Source organism: Pongo abelii, chromosome 6 (genome assembly GCF_028885655.2).
Source record: "Pongo abelii isolate AG06213 chromosome 6, NHGRI_mPonAbe1-v2.0_pri, whole genome shotgun sequence".
Classification (NCBI taxonomy): Eukaryota; Metazoa; Chordata; class Mammalia; order Primates; family Hominidae; genus Pongo; species Pongo abelii.
Genome location: NC_071991.2, coordinates 15,193,839 through 15,211,625, shown reverse-complemented (window position 1 = coordinate 15,211,625; position 17,787 = coordinate 15,193,839). Strand labels below are relative to the sequence as shown.

The 17,787-nt window shown below is 53.7% G+C and overlaps 2 protein-coding genes across 3 annotated transcripts in view; one reads left to right on the top strand and one right to left on the bottom strand.

Moving 5' to 3' along the window:
- POM121 (POM121 transmembrane nucleoporin) overlaps positions 1–12,288 on the top strand; it is a 23,947-nt gene extending 11,659 nt beyond the window's left edge. Inside the window, exons 6-13 of the mRNA XM_024249515.2 lie at positions 2,371–2,462; positions 3,118–3,191; positions 3,629–3,750; positions 4,196–4,298; positions 4,599–4,775; positions 5,623–7,317; positions 9,552–9,674; positions 10,099–12,288. Coding sequence (XP_024105283.2) covers positions 2,371–2,462; positions 3,118–3,191; positions 3,629–3,750; positions 4,196–4,298; positions 4,599–4,775; positions 5,623–7,317; positions 9,552–9,674; positions 10,099–10,196 — 2,484 coding nt within the window. The 3' untranslated portion in view covers positions 10,197–12,288. The remainder of the gene's footprint in view (positions 1–2,370; positions 2,463–3,117; positions 3,192–3,628; positions 3,751–4,195; positions 4,299–4,598; positions 4,776–5,622; positions 7,318–9,551; positions 9,675–10,098) is intronic.
- Positions 12,279–17,787, bottom strand: NSUN5 (NOP2/Sun RNA methyltransferase 5). Of its 2 annotated transcripts, none has more exons than XM_024249523.3 (10): positions 17,559–17,787; positions 17,291–17,413; positions 16,445–16,619; positions 16,256–16,364; positions 13,997–14,135; positions 13,785–13,900; positions 13,248–13,426; positions 12,876–13,086; positions 12,651–12,791; positions 12,279–12,584 (listed from the first exon to the last, which is right to left on the bottom strand). In XM_024249523.3, exons 1-10 carry the CDS (start codon positions 17,649–17,651, stop codon positions 12,470–12,472), a joined length of 1,401 nt encoding a protein of 466 aa, XP_024105291.1. In that variant the 5' UTR covers positions 17,652–17,787; the 3' UTR covers positions 12,279–12,469. The 2 variants fall into 2 exon arrangements, with proteins under 2 accessions (XP_024105291.1, XP_054416402.1); XM_054560427.2 differs by having other exon boundaries at positions 12,279–12,579; positions 17,559–17,688.

Genomic DNA, 17,787 nt, shown 5'->3' with positions numbered 1-17,787 from the left:
ATGTTACCTAGGCTGGTCTCAAAACTCTTGGGCTCAAGTGATCCTCCCACCTTGGCCTCCCAAAGTGTTGGGATTACAGGCATGCACCACCACACCTGGCTAATTTTTGTATTCCTTTTTTTTTTTTTTTTTTTTTTTGAGACGGAGTCTCGCTCTGTCTCCCAGCCATTCTCCTGCCTCAGCCTCCCAAGTAGCTGGGACTACAGGCACCTGCCACCACACCCGGCTAATTTTTTGTATTTTTAGTGGAGATGGGGTTTCACCATGTTAGCCAGGATGGTCTCAATCTCCTGACCTTGTGATCAGCCCACCTTGGCCTCCCAAAGTGGTGGGATTACAGGCGTCAGCCCACCGTGCCCAGCTGATTTTTGTATTTCTAGAAGAGATGAGGTTTCATCATGTTGGCCATGCTGGTCTCGAACTCCTGACCTCAGGTGATCCTCCTGCCTCAGCCTCCCGAAGTGCTGGGATTACAGGCGTGAGCCACCTCGTCCGGCCCCTTTGGCATTTCTGACCCTTGCTTGCTCAGTGATGTGTATCCCTCAGTGTCTGGAGCACACTGTGAACAAAAATGCAAGGTTTATGGGTTTTTTGTTTTAATTTTATTACTTTAACTACAGATAAGGTCTTGCTATGTTGCCCAGGCTGGTCCGAAACACCTGGGCTCAAGCAGTTCTCCTGCCTCAGTCTCCCAAAGTGCTAGGATTACAGGTGTGAGCCACTGCACTCGGCCATCTATGTGCTTTTAAAGTTCCACAGGTGGCTAGGCGTTGTGGCTCATGCCTGTAATCCCAGCGCTTTTGGAGGCCAAGGCAGGCAGATCACGAGGTCAAGAGATCAAGACCATCCTGGCCAACATGGTGAAACCCCGTCTCTACTAAAAATACAAAAATTAGCCGGGTGTGGTGGCATGTTCCTGTAGTCCCAGCTACTCGGGAGGCTGAGGCAGGAGAATCGCTTGAACCAGGGAGGTGGAGGTTGCAGTGAGCTGAGATCGCGCCACTGCACTCCAGCCTGGTGACAGAGCAAGACTCTGTCTCAAAAAAAAAAGTTCCACAGGTGACTGAGCAGTCGTGTGAGAACCAGCGAGGTAGTGTCAGGGATCTGAAGTGATTGAAAATGCCGCTTATATATTCAATCCTTGGATCCCTTTGATGAATTTTTGTATTCTGCTCTTTTATATCCCTGTAATCCCATGTTTTTTAAACCATTGTGCTCTGGCCTTGCTTGCTGTTTGAGCGTAACTTCAACTGTTATTGCCGTGAGCAGTTTTCTCAAGCTCCTCCTGGGCCCGGCTTCCTGATGGTGGCCTCACTGAACTGTTCTGCTGCTTACCACTTGTCTGAAGCTTCCTCTTTTCCCTTTTTGAACTCTTATTAAGCATTGTTGCCTTCCTGTTTGTACTTATATGATGGAGCTGGTACTGGGTAAGAAATCACTAGCAGCTTTTCAAGTAGGAAAGATGGTCTGAGGTGACAGTTTAGTGGCTTTGTAATTAGGCTCAGCACTTACGAGACTATTTGCAGCGTCTGCTCTGTGCCAGCTACTTTGCTGCTGGTCTGTGGAGGAAGCAGAGATGAAAACACCATCTTTGCTGTCAAGAACTCGCCTGGTGGAAGAGGCAGATGTATGGATAATCATCACATGATGATAAATGCCATCGTTGTTGCAAAAGTCATAAACGTTACAACAGCATATTTTTAAAATGAAGTTAGTAAATTAAAATCGAAAATTTAATAGAAGCAAGACTAAATTAGTTTACTGGGTTATCTTCTTTAATTTACTTCTATCCTTTCCGTAGACAGTCTAGCACAGGTCTGAATGTGTCCTGGCTCTTCATTGCTGAGGCTAACGTTCCACTTAATATATGCAAAAAATGCATCCATCCCTTCTACCTTTATTCACATTCCATTAATTTCATAGACTTTACTTTTTTTGCCTTAATAATTAATACTGGCAGTTGACTTTCTTTTCAGGGGTCTTTCTTCACAAACAAATTTTTTTCATTTTCTTTTTTTTTTTTTTGAGACAGGGTCTCACTCTGTCACCCAGGCTGGAGTGCAGTGGGGCAATCTCAGCTCACTGCAGCATCCTGAGTAGTTGGGACCACAGATGCAAACCACCACACCCAACTGATTTTTCAGTTTTTTTGTAGAGACGGGGGTCTCGCTATGTTACCCAGGCTGGTCTCAAACTCCTGGGCTCAAGCGATCCTCCCACCTTGGCCTCCCAGCATGCTGGGATTACAGGCATGACTAACCATTTAACCATAAAAAATGTTTTTTTAGTCACTTGAAAAGAGACTTTGTCATGTTGAGGGTCAGATGCTAAGTTATCAGCAGGCTCAGTCATGTCCCTCTTGATTTTTAGCTCTGGAAGAGAAGTGGCCCCAGTTCATCACCCTTCTCTAGCCCAGCCTCCTCCCGCTCCCAGACACCAGAGAGGCCAGCAAAGAAAATAAGGTACTTGGCATTCTGCTGCAGTTTTCGTTTGCTGCGTGGACAGATGGGGGTGAGGAAAGGTGGGAAACGAACCTGGCTCTTAGGCTTTGTGCTGCTGTGACTTGGAGAATCAAAGAAACTAAGTCCCTGAGAGGGACAATGCAGCACCCACCCGAAGTGCTGTCATCCCTACAGTCTGATGGATACTGACTCCAGTGGCCTCTGGCTGTCGCCTCCCACTCCAGCATGAGGGATCGGGTGCAAGCACAGAGGCCATGCAGAGTGGAGAGCAGAGAGAGTCAAGTCAGCGGGCAGTCGCCTTCAGGTTCTTGACTCGAGCTGACCCCCTGGGTGCTTGCAGTTGGCTGGAATGCCACTCCCTCAGGGATCACATCTGTGTCTAGAACTCCCAGGGACTTGGTAGGTTGTAAGTAAGGTTTGAAGATGATTGTTTTGTGCTTGTTTTAAGACAAAAGCTGTCTCCATGGCCTCTGTGAGCAGCCTCCCTTCATGCTGTTGGAATTTCCTTCTGACTTTTTTCATCCTGGCATGCTGAGATCTTCAATGATGGTTGTTTTAGATGTTGGCCACTTGGTAGTTAGGAGGGTGTGAGAAATTATTTCATACTTCAGCCAAGAAGTCTTTCTAGACTAAATTGTTCCTTTTCTCCCGACAGAGAAGAGGAGCTGTGTCATCATTCCAGTTCTTCAACTCCATTGGCGACAGACAAGGAGTCCCAGGGAGAAAAGGGTAGGTTGCTGAGCCAGGAGGAGGGGCTGCTGTTGGTGGTGGAAGTGTTTGTGGAGGATGTAGAGATTAATACCTATTGAAAAAAGGTCTTGAGCATTGCTATGTCTAAGGCATGTTAGATACAAAGAGAGAGATTTCCTCTCCTTCAGAAGTTTATAGTCTGATGAGGGAGAAAGGCTACAGACAGGGGCTAACGATTGGATAGAGGTAAGCTCCGTTTGAGTCACCTGTGGGTGATCCCAGTAATTACTGCACAGTAAGCGGTTTGTGTGCACGCCTTAATCTTGGAAACACCATCCAAGCAACCAAACCATAGAAGATTGAATCTTTTCAGAGATACCCATTGAAAACTCAGTGTGAAATACAAAGTGGGTAGACACAACCATCCATTTCTGGTAGAGGGAAGGAAGCAAACAAGTCTTGATTTCTTTCTTTAGTTGCAGATACAACCCCAAGGAAGAAACAAAACTCGAATTCTCAGTCTACACCTGGCAGCTCTGGGCAGCGTAAGCGGAAAGTTCAGCTGCTGCCTTCTCGGCGAGGGGAACAGCTGACCTTGGTATGGTCTTGTCCATCTACTCCTGCCCTCCCCGGCTTAGCTCTCCTAAGTCTTAGGAACGCTAAGGACAAGTTTCTTCTGTTTTTTTTCTGATTTATTTTTGTTTTTGTTTTTTTGAGATAACATCCCTCTGTCACCCAGGTTGGAGTGCAGTGGCTCGATTTTGGCTCACCGTAACCTCTGCCTCCTGGGTTCAAGCAATTCTCCTGCCTCAGCCTCCCAAGTAGCTGGGATTACAGGCGCTCGCTACCACGCCTGGCTAATTTTTTGTATTTTTAGTAGAGATGGGGTTTCACCATGTTGGCCAGGCCAGCCTCAAACTCCTGACCTCAAGTGATCCAGCTGGCTTGGCCTCCCAAAGTGCTGAGATTACAGGCGTGAGCCACCGTGCCCAGCCTTCCCGTTTTTTCTGATTAGCCTGACTTCTTCTTTTTCTCTTTGGTAGCCTCCACCTCCCCAGCTTGGCTATTCGATCACTGCCGAGGACCTAGACTTAGAGAAGAAGGCTTCGTTACAGTGGTTCAACCAGGCCTTGGAGGACAAGAGTGGTAAGGAGCACAGATCGTTGCACACTCGAGAGGTTTCAGGTGTCTCTTTTCTTTGGTTTTATTCTGGTGTTTGAAAAAATGGGTTTCTCTGGGAAAATCCCAAGTAGGGTTCCATGTTTTCTTGTGGTCTTTCTCACCTGAGATATCCATGTTGGTCTTCACGGGAACTGGACAGCAGGGACCACTGCAATTGAGGGCAGGCATTCCTCCATGAGCTGTGCTGAGACCCTGCTCTCCGACAGGCATCTGGAAAGAAGTCCCAGACAAGCCAGGACTGCTTCACCTTTCTTTGTTTCTTAGATGCTGCCTCGAACTCTGTCACTGAGACCCCACCTACCACTCAGCCTTCGTTTACCTTTACCCTGCCTCCTGCTGCAACTGCCTCCCCACCCACCTCCCTCCTGGCCCCAAGCACCAACCCACTGTTAGAGAGCTTGAAGAAGATGCAGAGTCCCCCGAGCCTGCCGCCCTGCCCAGGTGAGCTGGAGTGGGGCCGTGGATCCAGCCTTCTGAGCAGCATTCCCTGCTTGGGTTGGAATAAGGGCGTCGTGCCTGTCAGTCGCTGGAGATTGCTCTGCAGGCCGAATGCACCCTGGCTCAGCATGCCGGAGCGGGCCCACGTTTAACAGCGCCGGAGCCTGCATCAGGAAGTGTTAGAGAAGGGGTGCTGCGACACTCAGGATCTGAAGCCTGGCTCGTAGCTGCCCTGAGCCTCGCCTTCCTCATCTGTGAGATGAGAATGATCTTCCCGGTGCAGCACCTCTGAAGTGTGAATGTGGTGGTGTGGTCAGGATATCCTTGCCTATCAGAACCACCGGTCCAGAACAGTCCTGCTTCCTTTCCCTCCAGCACTTCGAGGGCTGCTGGTGTTCCCGGCCCAGGCCTTCATGGCACTGCGCGCACACACCTCTTTATCAGACGGTAACCTGGGGTTCGTACTCACCCTCCCTGCTCAAGGGCAGAGACTTCCCCATTCATAGTTGCGTGCTCTTAGCACCTGGCAGGTGAGCTTAGTAGGCAAATAAAGTGTATCTAGATTCATATGTGAACTTCAGAGTTCAGACAATTGGACTGTCTTAGTCTCTACACATTAGGCCCCCATTTAGGCCCCATTTTATCCCCTTCTGTCTGATGATCTGTGAGGTAGAAATAATGAACACTTCCTTGATTTACTGTACAGGCCTGTAGTGTAGACTTAGCTGAGTTTATTGACTGACTCTTGGATCCCAGGCTCTGTGGTAGGCGTGGGGAGGACACTGAAATACTGAATACCATCATCTTTGAAGTGTTTATTCCAACTTCACATTTTCTATTCTTCTTCCAGAATCTGCTGGAGCAGCAACCACTGAGGCCCCCTCGCCTCCAAAGACACCCGGCCTCCTGCCCCCGCTGGGTTTATCACAGTCAGGGCCTCCAGGGCTGCTCCCCAGCCCCTCCTTAGACTCCAAACCCCCGACCACTTTGCTGGGGCTGATCCCTGCTCCATCCACGGTACCAGCCACTGACACCAAGGCACCTCCAACCCTTCAGGCAGAGACGGCTACCAAACCCCAAGCCACATCTGCCCCGTTCCCTGCCCCCAAGCAAAGCTTCCTGTTTGGAACACACAACACCTCACCTTCCAGCCCTGCCGCCCCTGCTGCATCTTCAGCATCTCCCATGTTCAAGCCCATTTTCACGGCCCCACCCAAGAGTGAGAAGGAAGGCCGCACACCGCCTGGCCCTTCAGTCACAGCCACAGCGCCCTCCAGCTCCTCCCTCCCCACGACCACCAGCACCACAGCCCCGACCTTCCAGCCTGTCTTTAGCAGCATGGGGTCACCTGCGTCTGTGCCCTTGCCTGCTCCCTTCTTCAAGCAGACAACTACTCCCGCCACTGCTCCCACCACAACTGCCCCGCTCTTCACTGGCCTGGCCACCGCCACCTCTGCTGTGGCTCCCGTCACCTCCGCCAGTCCATCCACAGACTCTGCTTCGAAGCCTGCATTTGGCTTTGGCATAAACAGTGTGAGCAGCAGCAGTGTGAGCACCACGACCAGCACTGCCACTGCCGCCTCACAGTCTTTCCTCTTCGGGGTACCCCAGGCCTCTGCTGCCAGCTTCACCCCGGCCATGGGCTCCATATTCCAGTTTGGCAAACCTCCTGCCCTGCCCACTACCACCACAGTCACCACCTTCAGCCAGTCCCTGCCCACTGCCGTGCCAACGGCCACCAGCAGCAGCGCTGCCGGCTTTAGCGGTTTTGGCAGCACCCTCACCACCTCCGCCCCGGCCACCAGCAGCCAGCCCACTCTGACGTTCAGTAACACGAGCACCCCCACATTCAACATTCCCTTTGGCTCAAGTGCCAAGTCCCCGCTCCCATCATATCCGGGAGCCAACCCCCAGCCCACATTTGGGGACGCTGAGGGGCAGCCACCGGGGGCCGCCAAGCCAGCCCTTGCCCCCAGCTTTGGCAGCTCTTTCACTTTTGGAAACTCTGCAGCCCCGGCCCCAGCTGCTGCACCCACACCTGCACCTGCGTCCACGATCAAGATCGTGCCTGCGCACGTGCCTACGCCCATCCAGCCTACCTTTGGCGGTGCCACGCACTCGGCGTTTGGGTTGAAAGCCACGGCTTCGGCCTTCGGCACTTCCGCCAGCTCACAGCCTGCCTTTGGCGGCTCCACTGCTGTCTTCTCCTTTGGTGCAGCCACCAGCTCCGGCTTTGGAGCCACCACCCAGATCGCCAGCAGCGGGAGCAGCAGCTTGGTGTTCGGCAGCACAACACCATCACCCTTCACGTTTGGGGGTTCGGCAGCCCCCGCTGGTAGTGGGAGCTTTGGGATCAATGTGGCCACCCCAGGCTCCAGCACCACCACCGGAGCGTTCAGCTTTGGAGCAGGACAAAGTGGGAGCACAGCCACCTCCATCCCCTTCACGGGAGGCTTAGGTCAGAACGCCCTGGGCACCACCGGCCAGAGCACACCATTTGCCTTCAACATGGGCAGCACGCCTGAGAGCAAACCTGTGTTTGGAGGTAAGGAGGGGCATGGACTTGGGCTGCCGGGCCGGAGTTCTCAGGGAGCTTATGCTGTGGCAGTGAAGAGACAGGCACTGAATGTAGAACTCAGTGAAATGCCAGGGCACGATACATGTTGTGCTAATGTAGTAATGACTGGAGGAGCCATTGTGGATTTAACTGGTCAAAGAAGGCCTTCTGAGTAATTAACAATTGTAAGCTGAAGGTTGGGCATAGTGGCTCACGCTTGTAATCCCAATATTTTGGGAGGCCAAGGAGTGTGGATCACTTGAGGCCAGGAGTTCAAGACCAGCCTGGGCAACTTGGGGAAACCCTGTCTCTACTAAAAATACCAAAAAATTAGCCGGGTGTGGTGGTACCCACCTGTAATCCCAGCTACTCGGGAGGCTGAGGCACAAGAATGTTTCAACCCAGGAGGTGGAGGTTGCAGTGAGCCAAGATCATGCCACTGTACTCCGGCCTGGGTGACAGAGCAAGACTCTGTCTCAAAAAAACAAACGTAAGCTGAGTATAGGGGTGGGGTGGGGGTGGGTACAGCACAAGTGGACATGCCTTTCAGGCCCAGGATGGCGCATGCAAAGGCCCAGAGGCAGAAACGTGTTTGGTACATTGAAGAGCAGAACAAAGACAAGCATAGCAGGAGGGCAGGAGCTGAAGCAGTGGTGTGGAAGGACGCCAAGAGGCGAGGATTGTTTGTGGCCAGGGTTGGGTGTTTGGGTCTTAAGTGTTCAGGAAAACCATTGCAGAATCAGGCAGAAGGATGCAGTGACAGTTCCTCCCGTGTGGAAGATGAACGTAGATCCCATGGCTTCTGTTTTCTTCGTGAAGTAGGAAGAAAATCTGGGAGAGAGAGTCGGGATAAAGTGTATAAAAAAGGGGTCTTTTGAAATAGTCATTTTCGACAGTGGGGGAAAGGAACATCATACTAAAAAGTGTAATCAGTTTCCAGGCAGTTTGTGGGCTGGCAAATTGTGATTGTGAAGTTAAAGTGAGGCCAGTTTGCATGGCATGCGTTTCCCAGCGACACTGTGGGTGTAGACCTAAGGTCAGTGGACAGCTGGTGCCACCCGGCCATGGAGACCCCAGCAAGCACAGCAGGAGGGGCAGCAGGTCAGTGCCCCGATGCAGCTCAGGGGGTGCAGGAGTGGAGAGCGGGTAAAGTCAGCTGCAGGAGGGGTGGTGCCTGCAGGAGATTGGGGAGCCGGAGCAGTTGTGGTGACAGTGTGGCTGCAGGAGTGGAGAGCGGGTAAAGTCAGCTGCAGGAGGGGTGGTGCCTGCAGGAGATTGGGGAGCCGGAGCAGTTGTGGTGACAGTGTGGCTGCAGGAGTGGAGAGTGGGTAAAGTCAGCTGCAGGAGGGGTGGTGCCTGCAGGAGATTGGGGAGCCGGAGCAGTTGTGGTGACAGTGTGGATGCAGGAGTGGTGGCAGGGGTCGGGGAGAGGAGGTCATGGGGGTGGCAGGGTCGAGGGGCTGAGAGGACCATCAGTCAGCCCCACAGGGCGAAGTCACCATGAGTGGTGATGGGGAGGAAGCCAGTGAGCCAGGGGTCCTCTGTGAATCAGGGAGTGAGCTGGCAGTTGACAGGTGACATGAGGACATGGCAGATTAAAGTGATCTGAACTTGAGTTTTACGGTATTTAGGGAAGGAAGAGAAACAGTGTGGAAGCAGCGTGGGAGCACAGGGAGCCTCCCCTTGCCCGGGCCGGGGGCCAAGCCCTGAGAGCAGCCTTCCCTGCAGAGGGGCTGCCAGAGAGGGCATCGGGCAGGCAGCCAGAGCCAGTCAGGGCAAGGCCGGGGAAGGGAAGGTACCATGGGGCATCACAAAAGATGAGGGGTGGACAAACCAGGCTTCAGAGGGGAGGAGACAGTGGCTAGGGGGAAAAGGCCTGAACAGAGGAGGTAGCCAACCCGGGTACGCTAGAAGGCGGGGGCCCCAGAGTACTCCCCTCTGCAGCGATGGTCAGGAGGCCCACAAGGTGGCTGCGGGGCAGGGGGGCTTTTTTTTCTCTGGCATGGCGTGGCCATTAGCAGGTGGGAGAAGCAGGTTGAGCTGGGGCACCAGGCATGAAGACTTGGTTGTCCGGCTCAGCTGCTGATGGAGGAGTGCCCCAGAAGCAGGAGTGGGGCTGAGGGTCCTGTGGGAAGTGCCTTGCGGAGCACAGGCTCCTGCCCGGCTCCTCGCCTGCCTCCGCTCTCTGCTCACTGGCCAGCTCTCTGCTCTCTTCATTCCAGGCACCGCCACCCCTACCTTTGGTCAGAACACCCCTGCGCCTGGAGTGGGCACATCGGGCAGCAGCCTCTCCTTTGGGGCATCCTCAGCACCCGCCCAAGGCTTCGTTGGCGTTGGACCGTTCGGTAAGCGGCAAGCCGCCCTGTGGCCCTGCTCGTCTGTCTGAGGTGGGGTTGGGCAGGGTGGCAGGCTCCTGGCCCTCTGAGGCCCCGTGAAGATCAGGTTCAGCACAGGAAAGACATTTCGGGTTAGGAGTCCAGCACAGCCCAGGGATGGGAGGTGGATGGCAGAGATCAGAGAGGAGCTGCCCAGGGTGGAAGTTTGCCTCCCATGGGAAGCCAGGTAAAAATGGATTAGTGGGCCTCGCTCTGAGACTATGGGAGTTTGCATTTCAGGAGGCTCCTCCCGTACAGTGTTTCTGACGCAGCGGGGAAAGCCCTATTGAGGCACCCTGTGTTTTGTTACTGGCCTGGCCTTCCAGAGATTCGGGCACCCAGAGCCAGTCTCAGGTAGCAGCTGCCCTGATGAGGTCTTGTTGAATCTTTCCAGGATCGGCGGCCCCTTCATTTTCCATTGGTGCGGGATCCAAGACCCCAGGGGCTCGACAGCGACTGCAGGCCCGAAGGCAGCACACCCGCAAAAAATAGCCTTTGTCCCCTGTCCCTGCTCCACCCCTTCCCTAAATCTGGACCTTGACACCTGCTAGGAAGAGCCTTGGACCCTTCCAGTTGCGTAAAGCAAACCTACCCCGGATCTCTGGCTTCAGCCGCCAGGGGGTAGTGGCAGCCCTGGGGCCCTTTCCCTTCTCCTGGAGGAAGCACAAGCCTCAGGGATGGGGAAGCAGGATGCGGAGGGCCAAAGCCCGGGACCTCTACTTGAACAGTTCCACTGGGGAGGCTGGAGAACTAAGGAAACACCTGTACATAGTGTCCGCTGCCCTGACTCCCGCTTAGCACACCCTTAGGCAGGCGCCCCTTCCGCCTTTCCCCGAGAGCCGTTGTCGCTGGAGGGTGCAGGGTCCAGCCCGCCTGGATCGCTGGTGTGCACCTGATGGGATTTGGGAAATGGGTTATCCCTAAAGCTTTATCTTGCTTGGCTTAGCTGTGAGAGGTGGTTCTCTCCTCTGGTCCCTTCTGGGGACTCTGTTTCCCCATTTCTTGCTGCTGTGTCCCTCACCGGTTCCTTGCAGGATTCCTTCCTTTTTAAATGCCCTTGAATCTAGCTTTGCCTTGGAGACCCCAGTGGGTGCTGCTCCTGCTGTTTTCTTCTTGCCAAGTCTGAATCAATGTTTCATCTCCAATCCTCTGCCAGTTTGGCCCCTCAAAGCTTGGTGGCTCAAGACTGTTAGCCTGGCAGAGCCAGGGGTGAGATACCTCGCTCCAGGAGGGAGAAGCTCTTGGAGCAGGCAGGATGCCCACCGCTGCTTCAGCTGCCTCCTCGCCCAGCTATCCTTTGGCCCCATTGGGCCCTCGTCTGCCTCTCCAGGATTGTATGTTTCAAGCCTTGTCCTGTGTTCCTTTGTCTGACGCTCTGTGTGTTGCTCTTTGAATCGAGTTTGGAGGAAGAATTGAGTTGTATGAGTGGCGGCATGTTGGTAGTGCCGGACTTCCTGTTTCAAGTTTTCTGGGGCCTCGCTAATTGAATGTGGAAAGTAGCACCACTTGACGGCTACAAGTACCGACTCCTGAATTTTCCAATGGTGTTCTGACTTCAAGGGCTGGCAGCCCGGGAGAATGGGTCCCGGGGGAAGCAAAGACCTCTTCCCTCTGCTGTTTCTGTCCCACTTAACTGACCTCACTGGAGGCTACATCACCCAGAGTAGATGTTAGAAAATCTAAATTAATGAACCATATTTTTAAAATCCTATTTTTCCCAAACAGGGCCCTCTGCAGCCCATCCTTTCCTTCTGTCCTTCTGAAACCACATACCCCAGGCCCAAGCGCCTTGCTGCCACGCCCAACCTCTTTGGGAGAAGTATGAATGCGTGTGTCTAAATTAAAAGAAAAAAATATTTAAACGTTTTTTAACAAAAATTTATTTTTGTATTTAAGCTAAATTGCCTTTTAAATTCCTTCAAGCTTGGTTCATTGAGATGGTTAAGTATAAATGCTATTAACTAGGAATTAGTGGTATAGTTAAGTTATGCCTGTACAAAGAGGAGGCTCAAATGCTGTCCCCGGCAGCTTTCCTGGGGGACTAGAGCTCCTTCTGGCCACGTTATATGAAATGTAATTCTTATTTTATAAATAATGTGATGTAAATGTAACCAGTGCCCCCTCCCCGATGTGACTGAGGGTGTTTGGTGGCGGGGCTGCTCCTTCCCACCCCTCAGAACAGCTCTGATCCTCGTTAATACCCGGCTGCGTGTGCAGCTGAGGAAGGAGTGAACCTCAAGCCTAAATACCTGTTAGGATTGGAGGGTCGGGGTGGGGGTGGGCCTGGGCCTAGGCCTAGCAATCAAGCTTCTACCTGTACCTTACGTAAGGTAGACCCTCCTAGTGTCAGTACCTGAGCTAGTTTACCTCAGTTCCGCAGGCAGGACAGCCAGTCCGGGAACCCTGAGTGAGTGTGAGTGTGGATGTGTACAGTATACGCACTGGACGGCAGCGGGAGGCTGGGACTTTCCATTACAAATAGAGACTTCATTCCTGTTGAGTCTAGTTGGAATTTTTAGTATGAATGTGAGATTTTTCTCCTGCTTGTGACATTAAGAATAAAAAACTGTGATCTATCATAGAATATGTTCTGCATTTTATTTCTGCAGGCAACACTTTGCTTACCAGCAAGAACATAGCCCGAGGAAGGGACCCAATAACCTTTCAAAACCCAAACTGCTGCCTGCGGTGAGGGCCCAGGGTCCTCCACGGAAAGGACGGGTGTCTTCCTTTCCCACCAGGAAGGAGTCAGCCCAGAGCCTCTGCTATGTGCAAGGCGGTGTGCAAGCACCAGCTGCGGCTTTTTGCTGTCTCTTCTTTCTCTTTGGGGCTGGGCTGGGTGTGCATTCTGGTGCTGATGCTTTGGCCTGTGAGGCTGAGCTAGAGAAGTGTAGATGTTAGATGTGCTGGTGCCATCCTGCGCCTCCCAAGCACACCCCCACTTACCTCGGCACCTCGACCCGTTCAATTACAGCAACGAAGAAGCCACCGCTGAGCGTGGTCTCGGGAGAAGCCCGGAGGCAGTGCTCGGCACCCGGGAACGTGCTCAGGCCTCGGTGGGGCCAGGCAGGCAGGGCGGGAGCTAGCCTGCAAGAGAAACAGCCCCAATGCTGGGTAAGAGAGCAGCTCACCCCGTCCCCTCCACCCACAACCCTGGCACACGCCCTGTACCTGAAGGCGCCGGGGTTCTGCTGCAGCGCATCTCGCACCACATCTTCATTCTCCTCCCGGCAGAGGGAGCACGTGGAGTAGACGAGCCGCTGCAGGGAAGGGAAAGTGAGCGCGTGGCACAGGGCTCGCTGCTGGAACCCTGCCAGGGCATGCAGACGCGCCGGGCTAGGTGTGCCTGCCCCAGGCTCCTCCAGCTGTCTGCTCGGCATACCTAAGGAAAAGCGTGTCTCAGTTACACAGCTTCACAGAGAACTTTTGTCCCAGGGGCCCAAGCCCATTAAAGTGTCAGATTCTAAGACCAAAACAAATGACTCCAGGTCTAAGCTGCTGTGGACCTGCGAGTTCCTCGGCCACGCTTTCTCGCCATCTCACCCGAGCCACTGCAGGAAGGATCCAGCAGGATGTAGTGGACCTCATGGTAGCGCGGGTCTGAGGGGGAGACCGCCAGGAAGTCCTCCTCAGCCAGCTCACAGCAAGAGACGCCAGCCCGGGCCAGCAGCGTGGCCATGGACGCTAGCCGCTTGGCATCCAGGTCAAAGGCAAAGATCTTCCTAAGGCAGAGGGCAGAGCAGGGGTGAGCTGAGCACGCATGGAGCAGCTAAGGGCCTGTCACAGCTGACACAGACAACCAGAACATGCAGGTTAAGCCAGGACACACAATATTGGAACGGCCTACGTTTAAAGGGCCCAGAGTCAGAGGTAACTGGCCTGGGGCCTCTGTCCCAAGGGCTAAGAGATCCACATCTCACACCTGCGGTGGGGGAAGCTTAGCTTGGGGCAAATACCGTTAACTGCTTTGATGCAGCAGGAAAGAGTTAAGCGAAAGTCATCCTTTCAGCCTTCATTACCCACTGAAAGGCACAGAATCAAACCCCATGTCCTCCTCCTGCTCCTGCCTGTGGCACTCACCCTTGGTTCTTCAGAAGAGCAGCCAAGTGACTCGTCTTATTGCCTGGGGCGGCACAGGCATCGATGACATGGGAGCCTGGCGGGGGGTCCAGCAGCATGGCTGGGAGACAGCTGGCCTGGCGGGCAGAGCACAGAGGCCGGGTAAACAGAGACCCCAGGCTAGGCCCTTCCCGTGCCTACACATTCTTCCCTTTTCTATTCCTCTTGCCTACCCTGTCCTGCAGAATGAGGTGTCCGGCCCGGTACAGTGGGTGCTCATGCAGATCTGTCTGGGCGGGAAACACCAGCAGCTCTGGCATCAAGGGGTCCAGGAGAAAATGCTTCCCCTTGAGGGCTCGAAAGTCGTCGAGGCTGCCAGGGAAGAAGAACCATTCATTCATCATTTCCTAAATTTCTTCCTGCCAGGCCCCATTTCAATGGTTCATTCATGCAACAAATGTTACCACAGCTACGGAGTAATCAACAGGGTGATAAGGGAATCCGGGAATCCGCAGTTGAGGGAATGGGTTGTCAGGCCAGACTGATGGGTCAGGAGCCCCCTCTACTCTTTACCAGCAGTGGGAGCCTGGGCAATTGATTCAATCTCAAGCCCCACTGACATCTCTGTAAAATAGTAGGTGTGAGGATTCAATGAGCCAATATATCCAAGATACTTGGCACAAATTAATAAATGTTAGCTATTTCTGTTGAAGCATAACCTTGGAGAAAGGTTACTTTACAGGGGGGTGAGGGGATGCAGGGAGGTGAGAGCTGAGCTCATTCTTGTTGGATGAGGAGTTAGTCATGTGAGGCGCTTAGGTTAAAACTACATTCACTGTAACTCAGTAAAGGAGTCCCGCCCAGTCTCCCCGACCCATGCAGAAATGGGCCTAGAGAGTCACATGTCTCAGTTCAGAAATCTATCAAAGTGGCAGAGCTGGAATTCAAACGCAAGCAGCCGTTCTCTGCTATTCCACCCTGGTGTCCAAGCAACATGGTAGGGCAGAAGGAAGAGGATCTTACAAAGAGTGGGAGAAAGGGAGAGGGGCAGAGGCTGCTTCTCAGAGCCACCAAAGGACAAAACGAGACAGGTGTGAGCCCAGTGGAGGAGGCATGGGGCAGGGACCAGCCACTGTTGCTGGCACACTGGTGCACGCAGCACCGTGGCAGATGGACCTGAGAGAAGGCAGGAGGGACAGCACAGTGGAGCCAAGAAAGGGCTTAGCATGGCCAGGCGCGGTGACTCACGCCTGTAATCCCAGCACTTTGGGAGGCCGAGGCAGGCAGATCACCTGAAGTCAGGAGCTCGAGACCAGCCTGACCAACATGGAGAAACCCCGTCTCTACTAAAAATACAAAATTAGCCGGGCATGGTGCTGCAATCCCAGCTACTCAGGAGGCTGAGGCAGGAGAATTGCTTGAACCCGGGAGGCAGAGGTTGCAGTGAGCCGAGATCGCGCCATTGCACTCCAGCCTGGGCAACAAGAGCAAAACCCTTGTCTCAAAAAAAAAAAAGAGGGCTTAGTAGGGGAGTAACAGCATCAGATCTGGCTTTAGAGCTTCCTACAGTCAACCTCAAGGAGGAAATTGCAGTGAGACAGTCGGGAAGCAGAGACCAGTCTGGGAAGTTCTTGTGGTCATCCCAATAAGAAATGAGTGCTTAAGCTAGGAAGTGTCCGAGGGGCTGAAGAGAAAGGAGTGGAGGCTAGAATGTGGTGGCTCACGCCTGTAATCCGAGCACTTTGGGAGACCAAGGCGGGCAGATCACCTGAGTTCAGGAGTTTGAGACCAGCATGGCCAACATGGTGAAACCTCATCTCTACTAAAAATACAAAAATTAGCTGGGCATGATGGTGGGAGCCTCTAATCCCAGCTACTTGGGAGGCTGAGGCAGGAGCATCGCTTGAACCCGGGAGACAGTGAGCCAAGATCATGCCACTGCACTCCAGCCTGGATGACAGAGTGAGACTCAGTCTAAAAAAAAGAGAGGAGTGGAGCTGAGAAAGATGCTCAAGGTGGAGGAGTAAATGATTGGAGGGAGGGGAAGGAAGCACCTAGGATGACTCAGTTTCTGGCTTGACCAAACGGGTGGAAGATGGTGACATCTGTTAGATTAAACTGGGGATGTACTAGGTGTAAAGTCTGAGAGGAAAGATGACAAATGCAGCGACTGTAGCATCTGTGGTGCATTCGTATGAACCTGAGGAGGGAAGAATGCAAGAGGGAAGTCTACACTGGGCGGTGAGAATCACCAAGTGGGAGGCAGGAGTTAAAGCTAGAGAAAAAACGGAGAGCTCAAGAAGAATATAGGATGAGGCTCCTAGGAGTTCGATGTTTAAGGGATGGCAGGAAGACAAACCTTGGAGATGGAGAAACTGCTGGAAAGGTAGGAAGAAAGCCCAGAGAGCAAAATCGCAACTATCCAGCCACTTCTCTTCCCAGTACCCCAGACACCTCCCTAGATGAGGACAGCCAGGGCTCTAAGCTCTCACCTGGAAGCCCGACCCTGATAGGAGAAACCTTGTCTCTTGAAATAATCAACTACATCATCGGAGCAGGTCTTGAGAGTGTTCACACGCACAAATCGAGGCAGCTGGGAGGCTAGGTGGGACGCAATGAGCAGTGAGTAGGCAGGAGCAAAGTTCCCCGCCTCCCCCACCCCCCAACTCCTTCCAGCTCACCTGGACCAGGCCTGGATCCCACTTCCAACAGGTCCTCATTCCGGCTCACACCCCGATGAACCTTGAGCCGAGCCAACTCAGCCTTGAGCCTCGCCTGGTGCCGGCCCAACAGAGCCTTCCATCGGCCCCCACCCCCTCGAAAGCCCTTTCCCAACAACAACTCATACACTAGTACCTGGGAATGAGGGAACAAAGACAAAAACAAAAACGCCCTAAGCATGAAGCATGAATGCCTTAGAACTAATTCTAATGGAGCCCCGGCACTGGAATGGCTAAACAGATCACCTGACAGATACAGGTGGGATACCTTATCCAAGATCACACCAGAAATTAACTACAGAACAGGATCGGAACCTGGCGTCTTGCTTCCCAGCCTTAGACCCTTTCTCCACCGATGTTCACCAGTAGACCTCTGCACCCAACTTCTTGCCAACATTACCCTTTCGTGGGTTTGGGTTTTCTTTTTAGAATGGGGTCTAGCTCTGCCGCCCAGGCTGAAGTGCAATGGCCAGATCATAGCTCACTGCAGCTTCGAACTCCTGGGCTCAAGTGATCCTCCCCCCCTCAGCCTCCCGAGTAGCTGGGACCACAGGTGCGCGCCGCCACGCCCGACTTCCTTACAGTCTCCGCCGCTACCACTTTGTACTTCGGTTATTTAATCCTTCAAAACACTCAAAGTTAAAGCATTTTCATCCCATCTCAATTCGTAAACCAGGGAAGGTCGGCTCATACTCATTTCAGATGAGCGACTTGCTCCAGTCCCGCCGTGCACGGCAGCAGAGCTGAGACCAGATGACAAAGCGCTGACCGTCGGGGTTCACTTCCCCGTCCCTCCCCTCCCCTCACCTTGGCCAGGTGCGGCCGCAGCTTCTTCTCCGCACGGAGGAGGCCGGCGCTGGCGATCACGGCATCCAGCACGGCGGAGTAGCGCTGCGTTTCGCACACCAGCGCGTACAGCTGCTTCACGTTCTGTGTGGCCGAGGGAGACAAGCTGGGTCGGGGGCTCTGCCGGCCCTCCTCGCCGGGCCCCACCTCCCGACCCCACCCGGGCCCGTTCCACCCCACCCCGGGTTCCTCACCCCCTACCCCTACTTCTCGCGCCCGGGCCCGCTACCTGGAAGTTGCTGGAGTACACCAACCCCTTGATAGAGCCCTGGCGGCTCTCCACGCCGGCCAGCACGCCTGCAGCTGCAGCATACAGCCCCATGTTCCCGCGCGCCTTTACGGCTCTGTCGCAAAACGCACCCGGCTCTGCGCCCGCCCGGACTTCCGGGGTCAAAAAGCACGACCTTCCGGGACCGGAAGTGCCGGTCGAAGCCCCTCTGCAAGGCGTGTCTGTGATC

What these genes read in the sequence shown, in the direction of transcription:
- NSUN5 (XM_054560427.2), bottom strand. Translation starts at nt 17,651, where the DNA reads ATGGGGCTGTATGCTGCAGCTGCAGGCGTGCTGGCCGGCGTGGAGAGC. An exon ending in TATCAGGGTCGGGCTTCCAG is followed by an intron (nt 14,136 to 16,255) that starts GTGAGAGCTTAG and finishes CTTCCCTGGCAG; the next exon opens with CCTCGACGACTTTCGAGCCC. An exon ending in GAACGGGTCGAGGTGCCGAG is followed by an intron (nt 12,580 to 12,650) that starts GTAAGTGGGGGT and finishes TCTCTAGCTCAG; the next exon opens with CCTCACAGGCCAAAGCATCA.